Source organism: Crotalus tigris, unplaced genomic scaffold, assembly GCF_016545835.1.
Source record: "Crotalus tigris isolate CLP2741 ecotype Arizona unplaced genomic scaffold, ASM1654583v1 scf7180000020201.887925, whole genome shotgun sequence".
Taxonomy (NCBI): Eukaryota; Metazoa; Chordata; class Lepidosauria; order Squamata; family Viperidae; genus Crotalus; species Crotalus tigris.
This window is the reverse complement of record NW_024097902.1, coordinates 173824-186472: the sequence shown is the minus strand read 5'-3', so window position 1 is coordinate 186472 and position 12649 is coordinate 173824. Positions and strand designations below refer to the sequence as shown.

General features: G+C 37.6%; 1 protein-coding gene across 4 annotated transcripts in view; it reads left to right on the top strand.

Annotated features, from left to right (window-relative positions):
• The window catches only part of CCDC197 (coiled-coil domain containing 197), a 46652-nt gene extending 44169 nt beyond the window's left edge, over nt 1–2483 (top strand). For 3 of the 4 annotated variants that reach the window (XM_039365881.1, XM_039365879.1, XM_039365878.1), the window contains exons 8-9: nt 232–348; nt 1399–2483. In XM_039365881.1, coding sequence (XP_039221815.1) covers nt 232–348; nt 1399–1485 — 204 coding nt within the window. In that variant the 3' untranslated portion in view covers nt 1486–2483. Of the gene's footprint in view, nt 1–231; nt 353–1398 lie in introns of all 4 variants that reach the window. The other variant, XM_039365880.1, reaches the window with a different exon arrangement.
• The last annotated feature ends 10166 nt before the right edge of the window (nt 2484–12649 follow it).

The window sequence follows — 12649 nt, the reverse complement described above, 5'->3', positions numbered from 1 at the left end:
AGCTCTGATCAATAAATATAATTCACATTTGCTGTCAACATGCAAAATCATCCCACCATGCTCATTATAGAATGAGAAAATTAAGGGCCATAATGTTGGTGAAGATGGTGCTGTATTTAACTTTCATTTTACTTTTGATAAGTGATTTCTTCAATGCAAGTCAATACATTGAATTCAAGGCAACTCATTTTTTTTAAGGTTTGTCTATCTATTTCTTTATATTTCCTGCAGACTCGAGAATTAAGCAGGATGCTGGTAGGAATCTCCAACATGGCAGAGCGGTGCTATATGAAGCATTATGGTCCTTTGGAGCAAATGTCTTTCCAGTCCAAGCTGGATATGATCCAAGTAGGTAAATCTGTTTGAGCTTCTAAAATCAAATTTGCACAGAACAGAGCAGAACATCTTGTCTATGACAATTGAATGAAGTGTAAATCTAAAGGGAAGAAACATTTATTCATACATAGTAATCACTGATGTCATTCTGTTACCTCAAAACTGCTGTTGTTTTTTCATCCTTGAGCTGATCCCAGATTCAGTGCTTTGATCCCTCTGCAAAAGCTGTTGCCCAAGCCATTTCACAATTCAGTAGAGTAATGCTTATATCATTTGCCTGAAATGCAGAACATATTCATGTTTGAAAACATGTCAGATATTTTTTAATTAAGTATCCACTTCATTCTTTAAGAAAAAGTCTCTAATGCATAGTTCATAGTTTTTCCTGTTTATATCAGTAGCAGGGTTTCATTCCTGCTGCTAAATATCCCCAAATGTATAGTACTTTATTTGGGTTATTTGGAAGCTGGGTAAAAAAAATACACCCTCCAGTGTTTCAAGGATGCATCAGTGAGCTTATTCAAAGGAAACCAAATTAAGCAAATTTAAAAAACAAATTAAAAAATGCACCAGAAAAATGAGTGGCTAACTCAGGGAAAGAATTATCTGCAGTACTGTGTTTTGAATTAAGGTTCTGCAAGTCAGTGAATGTTATAACCACAGTGCAACTGGCACCTCTTTGGTAACAGCAGGTGCAGAAGAAATTAGAGAGCTGCTGGACAGTGACCATTGACCCAGGGGAGGGTGCATGTTACTAAAATGCAGGGGTTTGCCTAGAAGTGAGTAATAAGTGATAAGAAAAGTGGTCTGAAACACTTGAGCCAGCACATATTATTTTCAACCGTGAGCAAGAAAACACAAGTGGCTAATTCACAGTCTTTAGAGATATCAGATTTTCCACAAGCAGCTCAATTTATATGCCACAAAATCTTGCATAAGTACACAGTATTCAGTTTGCATATATTGTATGTAAGGCTCATGCATTTAAGTGAATGAATATACTTAGTAATATGTTATCTATACTTATACTCAATTCATTTTTTTCTCTCTTAATGTGTCCAGGAATTCATCTGTGAAAAAACTGTGATGAAACAAGAAATAATGAAGCCAGAAGAATATAAAAGTTCATCCAGCCTTTTAAAGAGATGACTTCAAAACCAAAGAAATGATAGCAAATGAGGACAATATATAAAACAAAAGTCCTGCAAGGAGACATGGAATAAAATATTGCATTGCATGGGCACTTGGAATGCTTTATATTGTACACATGGATGCTGTCACTGGAAGCATTATTCACATGGGTTCAGGATCAGACTCCTACAGACAAGAACACAGAAATCACACTTTTAGTCTTGTTTATTAAGGAACAAAGACAAAAATAAGCAGTTAGGCATCAGCGAAGCCATATTAGAAGTATTTTTGCTTTTCAACTTCAATTTGCTGATTGTTTTGCATTCATTTTAAGTGAATTTCCTCTGCCTTTCTCTAAGCAAGCAAAGCATAGCAGCATAGCCTTACATTTTTCTACCCTTGTGTCTCTTCTCAACAACATGCCACACATCTTTACAGCATATAATGTCTGCTTAATAAATGGGTGTTCCCAACCGAAGCATATCTCCTTCAAGCCCCTAATTACTAACTTTACGCCTATTTAATCATCTAGATGCAAGGAAAAGATTTCTGTAATAAATTGGCATTGTACAATCCACTCCCAGACTGAAGTGATGACTGGATGATTATTCTTTGACAGGTAAATCTTTGATCATCTTCCACTCTAGCTACACTCAGTATAGCTTCTTACTTTCCCCATGATGCTGTTCCTCTTCAGAACTCTTCTCTGCGCCCTCAAATGCTTCAATAAATCTTGTTCCAATTTAAGCCACTGTCCCATTCATCTTAGTCAGTGGAAATTAGTCAGTTCATTTAAGATTTTTCAAAACCAACAGACCACAGTCCATGTTCAACAATACTTTAACATAATAGGATCGCTAACTGACTGCCAGTTTCTCCATTACACTGTTCAGTTCTCAAAATTTTTAAGTAAATTGTTTGATGTGTGGAAAATTATTTTATGAGATTTTAAAATGTGATAAGTAAAATAAATGGTCCACAGTGAAGCGATTTACTTATATTCAAACATGCTGCCTATAAATAATCTGAACCTTTATATTTTAAAGTATTTCAGTAAGTGTATATTAACAACAAAGTTTAATGGAGATTAAATATTAATATACCTGGTACTTGTATTAGCTAGCAAAGACATTGTTACTGGATGATAATGATATAAATATTAATAAAGAAAAGGTTTTTTTTTTTAAAAAATCAGATCTTTATCCTTTCTTGTATACTGCAGTAATGCTTAAATCTGTTATTCCATTTTGGACAGAGAATGTCTATGGGAAGACCATGTACAGTTGCAAATACTGATAGAATTGCCATACCTTTATTATAAAAAAGGGCAAATGTCAGAAGGTGCATCTTTCATGACCAGTTCCAGCTACTAGCATTATATATTTTAACCAATCCTCAAAGTTGCAGAAATATATTGCATCTCACCACCCTAGGTATGGATGGTGTATTCACTCTGAAGTGGGCTCTGTCTGATTAAACACAAATTTAACACTTAGAACTAAGTAGCCTAAAAATCAGATTATATATAAATTATAATCCATGGCCTTTTAGAATTCTCAGAGCTCTTGTCTTCGCACCTATACTTCGCCTCATACAGTACCTGATTATGGGAAATGTCTGGATGGTTTCTAAACCAAAAATACAAACTTGTTATTTTTTATGATTCCATTTTTTAAATACCAACTTAAAATTAATGGAATAACTTTGCTAACAGCTATATTGTTTCTCAGTAATGAAATGAAATAATGTATTGGTGAGATGTTCAGGATCAATGACCGAAATGTCAGAGAAATATCACGACAAGATAGCTGATTATGCCATACCTTTACAAATGGCCTTGCATTTGCCCCAAGGTGGCAAATTTAATAAATGTACTCAATTATGGTGCAGGAAGTGGTGAATAAAAAGCAAACATAATGAGCAGGAAGAGTAATACCAAACAATGTAAAGCAGTGAGGTCAAATGTCTATTTGAGGAGTGCTTTAAAAAAACAATACAAATGTATAGGTTTGCAGCAAATGGTGAGATTAATGTTGTATATTTACTGCTATACATATTGGTTTTCTACACTTAGTGCATTGCAAATATATATGTATGGTAACTTCTCTGCAAAAAAATAATCCCCACCTAGGTAAACCTTGGATAAATGTCTGCTTTATTATAAAGATGCATTGAGTTCTGTCTTCTCAGAAGAATGACAGGTCAACCTTGAAGGGCAGGCTTCTTTCAAATGAAATGGACAATATAAAAGTATGAGTTAATAGCTACACTATATTTGCCAATTTATCATATATAGACAGACAAGAGTTATAGAGATTTCTCAGTCTTACTATCATTAGAAGGCATTGGTTGTTGTATTGCTCTTCTGCTCCCAACATATTTAATTGGATCAAGTAGAAGTTCAATATACTGGAGAAATATCAAAAGGGGATTGATTCATCCAATTAACTAATTCCAATGGGATGAAATTGAGCCCCAAATATACTCAGTCATGCACAGGGTTAAACTAATGCTACCTGGTTCTGTGGTGGAAAGACCTAAACCAGGAGTTTCAAACTCAATTATCATGTTTATTAACCAAAAGGCTGCAACACTGAAGTCTTTTTCATATACTGATGCACTCTTCATTTTTGGCTCTAGTGAATCAAAAATGAAGAGTATATGTTTACATTACATGTGTAAACATAAAATTTATTTAAAGTAATTTTGTTAGATGTTAAATATTTATTGAATAAATACAATCTGTCACTTGGAAAAAAGCTGACTCCTATTTGATGTTTTCCATTGATGTTTTTAATGGGAAGCATGGAGGTTTCAGATCATTTTAAGATTTGTGTCTAAGCCTTACCTATCTTGAAGGGCTATCATGAGTGGAAAGGGGGCAGTTAGGTGCGGAACCTGGGATTAGCAGCTTTGTGATGCATGGGAGTAAAGGAGTGGTAATTCAGTATCAACAAGAGGATAGACCAGCGGTTCTCAACCTATGGGTCGCAACCCCATTTGGGGTCGATCGACCATTTCATGGGGGTCGCCAAGCAAGGCTGTCCGCCATTTTTCCCCCCTTTTCCGGTGGGTGCCTTACCTCCCTTGGGCTGGGCCAGCTGGTGGCCCAGCCGGTGGTCGGCCTGCTCCGTCTCTGCCGCTTGCCAACTACGCCTCGGCTGGTGCAGGGGGCGGCACCACGCATGCGCAGCGCTCCTGGGTAGGGAGTCGTTGACTTACGACCGGTTGGGTAGTCCTCAGCTTACGACCACTTTAGTCCTCAACTTACGACCGGTTTAGTCCTCGACTTACGACCAGTTGGGGGGTCACAGCATTAAAAAGGTTGAGAACCACTGGGATAGACGGTCCTGTCTGAACGCAGATTCTGGGTGACAAGTGAAAGAGAGCTATTAAAGATCAGCAGATTCATAATCTCAGCCTTCCCCTGGCAAAATTGAACGATTAGGGCTGTGCCAGAAAACATCTTGTTCCTGCCATTTGGGCTGAGGTGACCTTCCATCCTCCACAGCTGATAGAAGGCAGCAGTTTAGGGCTTGTGTCACTCTGTGCTTCCTTGCCTTCTGCAGCTAGTAGTTGGTGCCTGAATGGGAAGTAGCAGTGATAGGGCATCTTTTAGCATTTTAGCTGGGAAAGGAGTGTGCCTCTTAGTACAAGGGTGCCAGGCAGGGGTGGAGAAAGAATAGTAGGAATAATGATGTGTTCCTGCTCTATTCTCTGCAAGCTGTAGCTGTAGTGAATTGATAGTCCTTGATCTGAGCTATGACAGCTTCTTGATGTGGATGTGGACTGTGCAAAAAAACTCCCAAGAGGCTGCATGCACCCTGTAGGCCACAAGTTTCAGACTCTTGATTTACATCGTACTTTTCCAAATGAATGATTAAGTTAGAAGCTCTGATTTAATTTCCTCTAAACCAGGCGTCTGCAAGCTTGTCGACTTTAAGACTTGTGGACTTCAACTTCCAGAATTCTTCCATGTTGGCTGAGGAATTCTGGGAGTTGAAGTCCACAAGTCTTAAAGTTACCAAGCTTGGAGATCCCTGCTCTAAGTAAATACAATGATTTGTTGAAGGTTTATTGAATATTGTATTCTAGTAGTAAATGAACAAGTTAAATATTTAGGGGTGCAAATCAGTAAAACCAGTAAATAAATTGTAGTTGCTCATTTACACAGACAGATTTTATTTTAAACGGACTAGGTTTTAGTTTACATTATCAGGCGGTATAACAACAATGAAAACCCTGGCATTTCCAAAATCTGTGTATTTGCTTTCTACTTTACTTTGCTAGTTCACTCTTACCATTATAGTTTAAAGACTCACAAACAATCCTGAGATCATTTATTTTTTATTTTTTAAAGTAGCCTCTAAAAACTTCTTTTTTATATAAATAACACAACATGGGAGGATTGGGATATATTCAATCTCCTTAATATTAGGGATCTTATTTGGGGTATGAAGATTTATCATAAGATTTAGCTTATGATAAGATACTCTATGAAAAGAATTGGGAAAGAAATAAACAATGCAATAGCATTCTATTTATAATAAACAATTTTCAATAAAAGCTATCTCAAATTGTTTTTTAAATCCAATTAAGTTAGACTGTGGAAATATAGAAAGAAAGAAAGAAAAAGTCTCTTTAATCTCACCAGTCATTCTAATTTTTAATCATTCAAGATTTTGTTCAAAAGAAAATCAAAGATAAATATCTTTTTGGAAATAAAACAACTTATTTCATCTAAGAGTTTTTTTTATAAGATATGTATCATTTTCCAATGCAACCATGAAATTTAAAATGCAATTAATTTCATTATTATGGCATTTTATTACTACTTATCACATTTAAGTAGAAATTATTTGTTGGATTGATAGAAAATTGAAAGAAAACAGGGTTCCATGCACCTCGGCATATAGTCATGCTGGCCACACAACCATGAAAATGTCTTTGCACAATGCTGGCTCCCTTGGCTAAGATATAGAGACGAGCACGGCCAGGGCTTTTTTTTGTCATAGAACGCCCAGAACGGAGTTCCGGCACCATTTTTGGATGAAACCTTGTAGGATAGGCAAGGCGGGTGGTATGACATGTGTGAGTTCTGGTACCTTTTTTTTTTTTTTTTTACAAAAAAAGCACTGAGCACGGCCCCGTAGAGTTGGACACAACCAGACAGGGGAAACCTTTACATTTACTTTTTGATAGAAAATTAATCAAATTTGAACAGGCAGAATTCATTTAGCATGTCCCATGTTATCAAAGATGGTGAAAGCTGTGGAACCACAATGGGTCAAGACTCTCTTTGTCTGGACTTATGTCTTTCTTCCCAAGTCCTTCTATAGATACATCAAAGTTGTTGCTCTTTAACTAAGTGGCAATTAGTATTTCAATAACTCTTTTACATCCTTATATACTGAATTACAGAGATGTTACAGGCAGACAATGAGCATGTCTAAAAGATTCCAATGAAGTCAGTTCATCCCAGTGCTAAAAGAAATGTTCTAAAAATATTTAGGCTTTTGTTTGTCTCAGACAACTTTCAAAAGTTCAGAACTTTTAGTTCTCAGCAGTTTTAAAAATCAGTTTAAATTGTTTATTTGTTTATAGAACTTATATGGCTGTCTATCTCACATAATGAACATAGGTGGCTCACAATAACTGATTAAAGGAGGAATACAGACAAAAGCGCTCTTCCCACCAGATGCTAGACAAATCAGCCTCCTAAACAAACAACCATCCTTGGCCTAATGCTTGGGAAAAGATCCAGATCTTCATGGCCTCTGGAGGGCTAAAAGAATAGACATCCCTTGAATCTCAGGTGGGAGACTATTCCAAAAGGCAGGTGTGCCTCCAAGGTTCTATCAGTTGACAACATTTAAGTGATGAAACCTGCAATGGACAGAAGGAAAAACCTTGAAGAACAGGAGGAAGAGCTGCAACCAAAACAACAGTCAGATAAATATATATTTGAATCTGGGGAGACATGTAATTTGAGAAAGTTACATGTTTGCTCCTCCCAAGTTCTCATAGTCGTAAAGAGAGGGATGAGGAAGCATATGTATGCTTACAAGATTCTATTATTGTAATCTTATAATAAGATTACAATAACTACCCCTATTTTGAAGGGGTAACAGGATCTAGAGCACATCCAGCCTGTCTGACCTAGTGGAATGGGCATAAATCCTTGGGGAAAGGCAGACCTGCAAATAACCTGATCCTCTTGCATCTTTGAGATTCAGTGTCTCAACTTATGAAATGTATTCTGTATGAAACAGAATACAAAGCCAAAATTTTGTACTGTATTTCCCCCCTTTTAAACTGAAAACAAAATTTGATTGGAGAAGTCCATTCCATGAGGAAAACCAACTATGATTCACCTTCAGTTTTTGCTTTAAGCATTATGTGAACAGTTCTGTAAAATTTTTCTAGTGACTATTATGAAAGCTGTAGGATGCTAACAGTTTGCTCATATGTTTAAGGAGTGTGCAACCTTACAAGATTAAGGCTGAATTAAAACTTTATAAGGAATTCATTCTAGATAATTGGTAGGATCAAGTCAGAGATGTAGTACAGCACAAACCACATCTGATTTCATTCATCCACATCTGATAAATAAAAAATGTAATTATATCTATATATTTGAAACACAACACAAAATTTTTAAACCTGTTTTCTCTCATAATCATAGTCTGAGACAAGCTTTGAAGGTTGATTGGAAGAAGAACTTAATGTTCTTGGTGGCCTGGGGGTTTCATAGTTGTGCATCTCTGTTTTAGCAATGATTTTAGCAACTTTGTTCCACTTGGCTTTGTAATTAAAAACAAATGCTACAGAATGTCAACCAGCTCTGAGTGATCTCTTTCCAAACAAAACTGAATCTGGATAGAAGTAAGTAATAGAAGTAAGTAATCACTAATAGATTTGAATAATAGTATGTTCTCCTTTTTTCTTCCTTAACTATGCAGATGTTCAAGTCATCAAATACTTCATTTGTTTCTGCATTTGTGTGAATCTTCATTGTCCTAAATTTGGTTTGGATAATTCTGATGCTTTGCATCTACATTTCTACATCTAAAATTATAGACTATGGTTCTTTCCTCACTACTGAGTGAAAGTACTCCCACCCCTTCTTGAGTTGAAAAAAATTATATCAGCTCAATATATGCTGTTTCCATCGCCAATCTTTTCCTTGGCGTCATTGCCTCTGTTTCAAGTCACTGCAATCTCCTGATATTCCTATAAGGCAATGTTTCTTTACGATGTATACACAATCAGCACGCTGGTTGAGGAATTCTGGGAATTGAAGTCCATACATCTTGAAGATGGTGAGGTTGAGAAACACTGCTTTAAGGTAACGGATAACAAAGTCAAATAGATTTTGCACTTAAAACCTCCTTGCTCTTTGTCAGAATAGGGGGGAAACTACTACTGTAACATTAACCCAATTAAGATTGATGTAAGCCTGTCTGGTTCTTGGTAGTGTTGGGAAGCCCAAAAGACTTCTCCTACTTAAGTGGGGGTTTGGACTAGAAGACCTCCAAGGTCTCTTCCAATTCTATTCTGTTCTATTCTGTTCTATTCTATTCTATTCTATTCTATTCTATTCTATTCTATTCTGTTCTCTATTCTTTGTGGCTATATTGGGGGCATGATAGGGCAAGGTCTTAAAGCAGGATTCTTTCAAATTTTCTTTTATAGAGACATTACTCCGAAGTGGAAATTAATATTAATAAAGCCCGTGATGCCGTAAAGCCTTAATAAAGTAGGCAAGCCAGAAAGGTCTTATTAAATATATAAAAAAAGATACCGACGGAAAGTTTTTCAAATGCAGCTAAGGTTTTAAATGCATTGATCTAATCTCATAAGTTACTCGATGAGAAAGACTTGATGAGAAAGACTGTTAAGATTCTGCTTTTCTGGTTATACATAGAAGAGATCAGGGAAACTTGCTATTGGAAACAAATCTAGCAGCCAATTACATTGTGGTGGTGGTGGGGGGTTCCTTCTATTTTTTTTTTTAACTAAAGGAAAATACAGAGATTCACAAAGAGAAGAGATATAATGAGATGGTCAAAGGAAGGCCTGCATTCAAATCCTCTATTGCATGGGTGTCAAACTTGATCACATCACATTATGTATCGGGACGTATCAAGACAGGTTTTTTGCCTTTATGGAGCCAGGGTGGGCGTGGCCTATGCATGATACATCTGGCCTGCGGGCCGCCAGTTTGACACCCCTGCTCTATTGGCCCTGAAACATCCTGAAAATCTTGGACCAAATCCTCCCTATCACCAGATGGTAAGGTAACAAAGTGAGAGTTCAAAAAGAAAGTTGATATGCAATTATATATAATTATAGTATGTTATTAAAACATATGATTATTATAATTACATAATTATAACATTGAAAGGCAGCTGGGTGACCTTAGGCCAGTCACCCTCTCTGTCTTAGCCCAATTCACCTCACCAGGTTGTTGTGGGAAAAACAGGAAAAGGAAGGAGGACTAAATGTGTTTGCAGAACATCAGTTTTTTTTAATGAGTATCAGAAATGTAATGCTTTGATGCCATCTAGTGTTGATTCATCACAGATATAAAAATATATTGATACGTAGATATACTGACAATCAATATGGTATGGTGTTTTAAGGGGTTGGACTGGGAACAGAGAACAGGTTTTAGTTCTCCTTTGGTATGGAAGTTGTTGGGATGGTTTTAGGCCAATCATTGGGATGTTGAAAAACACACACACACACAAATATATAAGATTTTGTAGTGGATAGTGGGTTAGAATATGGTTCATAATCTTCAGTGAAGAGGCCGTGCTCCTTTGGTAGATTGATTTAGGCTGATATTACAGTAGACATAGGGTTATGAAAAATGTTCTGTGGATGAACTGTCCCAGGGACAAAACAACTGATTTGTAGGAATTTGTGCCTGAATTGAAGGAATATTTTGAGGAGTTTTGGACTGTTCATGGAAGCTGGTTTGTTTTAGACAGAAATAATTCATGGGAGGAAGTTGGGTAGGGGGGCAGCAGAGAGGGATAGAGGTAGCTCACTGGAGGCAGAGAATGTTCTGGGAAGCCAATAATTATTTGGCCAGTCAGTAGGACAGGCTAAACTGAGACATTTGTAAAAGAAGAGAGGAAGGCTTTGGGAAGAATGGGAGGTTGGTGAGCCAATGGAATATGCTGAAGTGGGACATTGTGGCCACATTGGGGAAGGGAAGGAACTTGAAATCTTAAGGGCAGAGGGCCTGGTGGGACATGGGTGATAGCTGAAGTGGGAGGGAAAGCAAGATATGAGGAAAATGGTTGGTTGGTTGATTGGTTGGTATATGCCATCCTGGGAGCCACTGGATGGAGAAGGGGAGGGGAGGGGAGGGTGACATGGACTAGCTGACAGGAGTTGAAGCCCAGACATCATAAAATTGCCAAGTTTGAGAAGCACCGGGTTCAATGAAGTCTAGGAAACAGTGTGTTCTGAAAAATGTCACAGATGAAAGGCTGCTACCCCCCCTCCAGACTAGACTATAGGGGAGGGGGCACTTTTTAATAAAAAGAGCTATCTTCTCACAAATTTTCAAATGAAGCTTATCAATCATGAATTTTTAGAAAGCACCTTATGTGGCACACTTAGGACATCTGTTTGGGAATTAAGGATATTTTTCATTTTTTAATGTATGTTGATTGAATTATTGTTACAGGTAAAGAAATAGGCTACAGAAGAAATATTGAGCTGTAACATTCTAATTCCATGCACTGCCAGAAATTGAATGTGTTGGGGCAGCTGTCTGTTATTGCTGTGCTTGTGTCTTTGTGTTCTATTGCTCTGTATAAAACCCTTGGGTACTAGTTCTATATTGGTAACAATATTAATTAGAAAATATGAGCGGCCTAGAAAAAAGTACCTCCCTAAGTAATTTGCAGTCTCAGGGGCTCGCTGTCTGCTTTACATAAGGGCAACATTAACTTTGTATAAGATTATGTTCACCCAACACTCTTAACCAAGTCACCTCAGATCTATAATAGGGGTCTTCAAACAAGATGTTCCAGAGGGCAGGAGCCAAGGGAGGAGTTGTGAGTCTAGAACCATCTTGCATAGCGTCTGTCTTGAGTAGTACAAACCCATTCAGGACCAAACATGATAAATCCTCAGATCCTAAGGCTCCACATACTTATTGCTACTCCATCTTAACAGAGTTCACCTGTTGTTCTGTCATGGTTCCGATAGATGAAACCCATCAAAAGAACTTCAAGGCAAAAATTCTTCCTTAAAGAACATTTTATTCAGGAAACAAAGTATTGGCACTACATAGTTGAACCCAAAACCTAAATTCCCTTCCCCTGGATACAAAGTAACAAAGTGCAATTCCCACCCCCAATAAGCTGTCATAAATCACATTCTCCAATTAGCCTAAAATGCGGGTTTTCTCCCCAGCTCCTCAGCCCGCCAAAACATTTCAGTTTGTCCTTGGGTTCCCACAAAACAGCGTTATTATTATGGCTAGCTGAGCTCGAACTTTCATCCCAACCCCACCTTCTGCACCTGAATTCTAAATACCAGAAAAAGCATGTTACAAGGAAAGAGAAAATGGCTGCAATTTTCATCAGTTGTCAGAGCGAGAACATCCAATGTTTACAGCGTTGACATGTCCCAAATCCAGATACCCAGTCTCCAGGCACCGCAAAAAGAGCAGAAACAACACTTGGGTTATTTGGGATTGAAATGTAAAGTTGAGTATATCAGCATACTGATGTTACCTCATCTTGTGGTGTTGGATGATCTCACCCAGTGGCTCCATGTTGGTGTTAAAAAGGAATGCAGAGTATTGAGTCCTGTGGCATACCACAGATACCATGGTATTTAATATAACATATGTTAAACGAATTGTAGTACTGTACCTTACAAAGAAATATAACCTAATGTAAATGTTTCCTCTGCCCAGTCATTTCTTACCCTAGGGGGCGGTGTTCAACTCTGTTTCTTAGCTGAGGGAGCCAGCGTTCTCCAAAGACATTTTCACAGTCTTGTGGCCAGCATGACTATACGTTCAGGTGCATGGAACGTTGTTACCTTTCCATAGAAGTGGTACCTATTTATCTACTCATATTTGGATGCTTTCAAACTACTAGGTGGGCAGGAGCTGAGGCATGTAATGGGGGCTCACCCCCGTCGAGTGGCA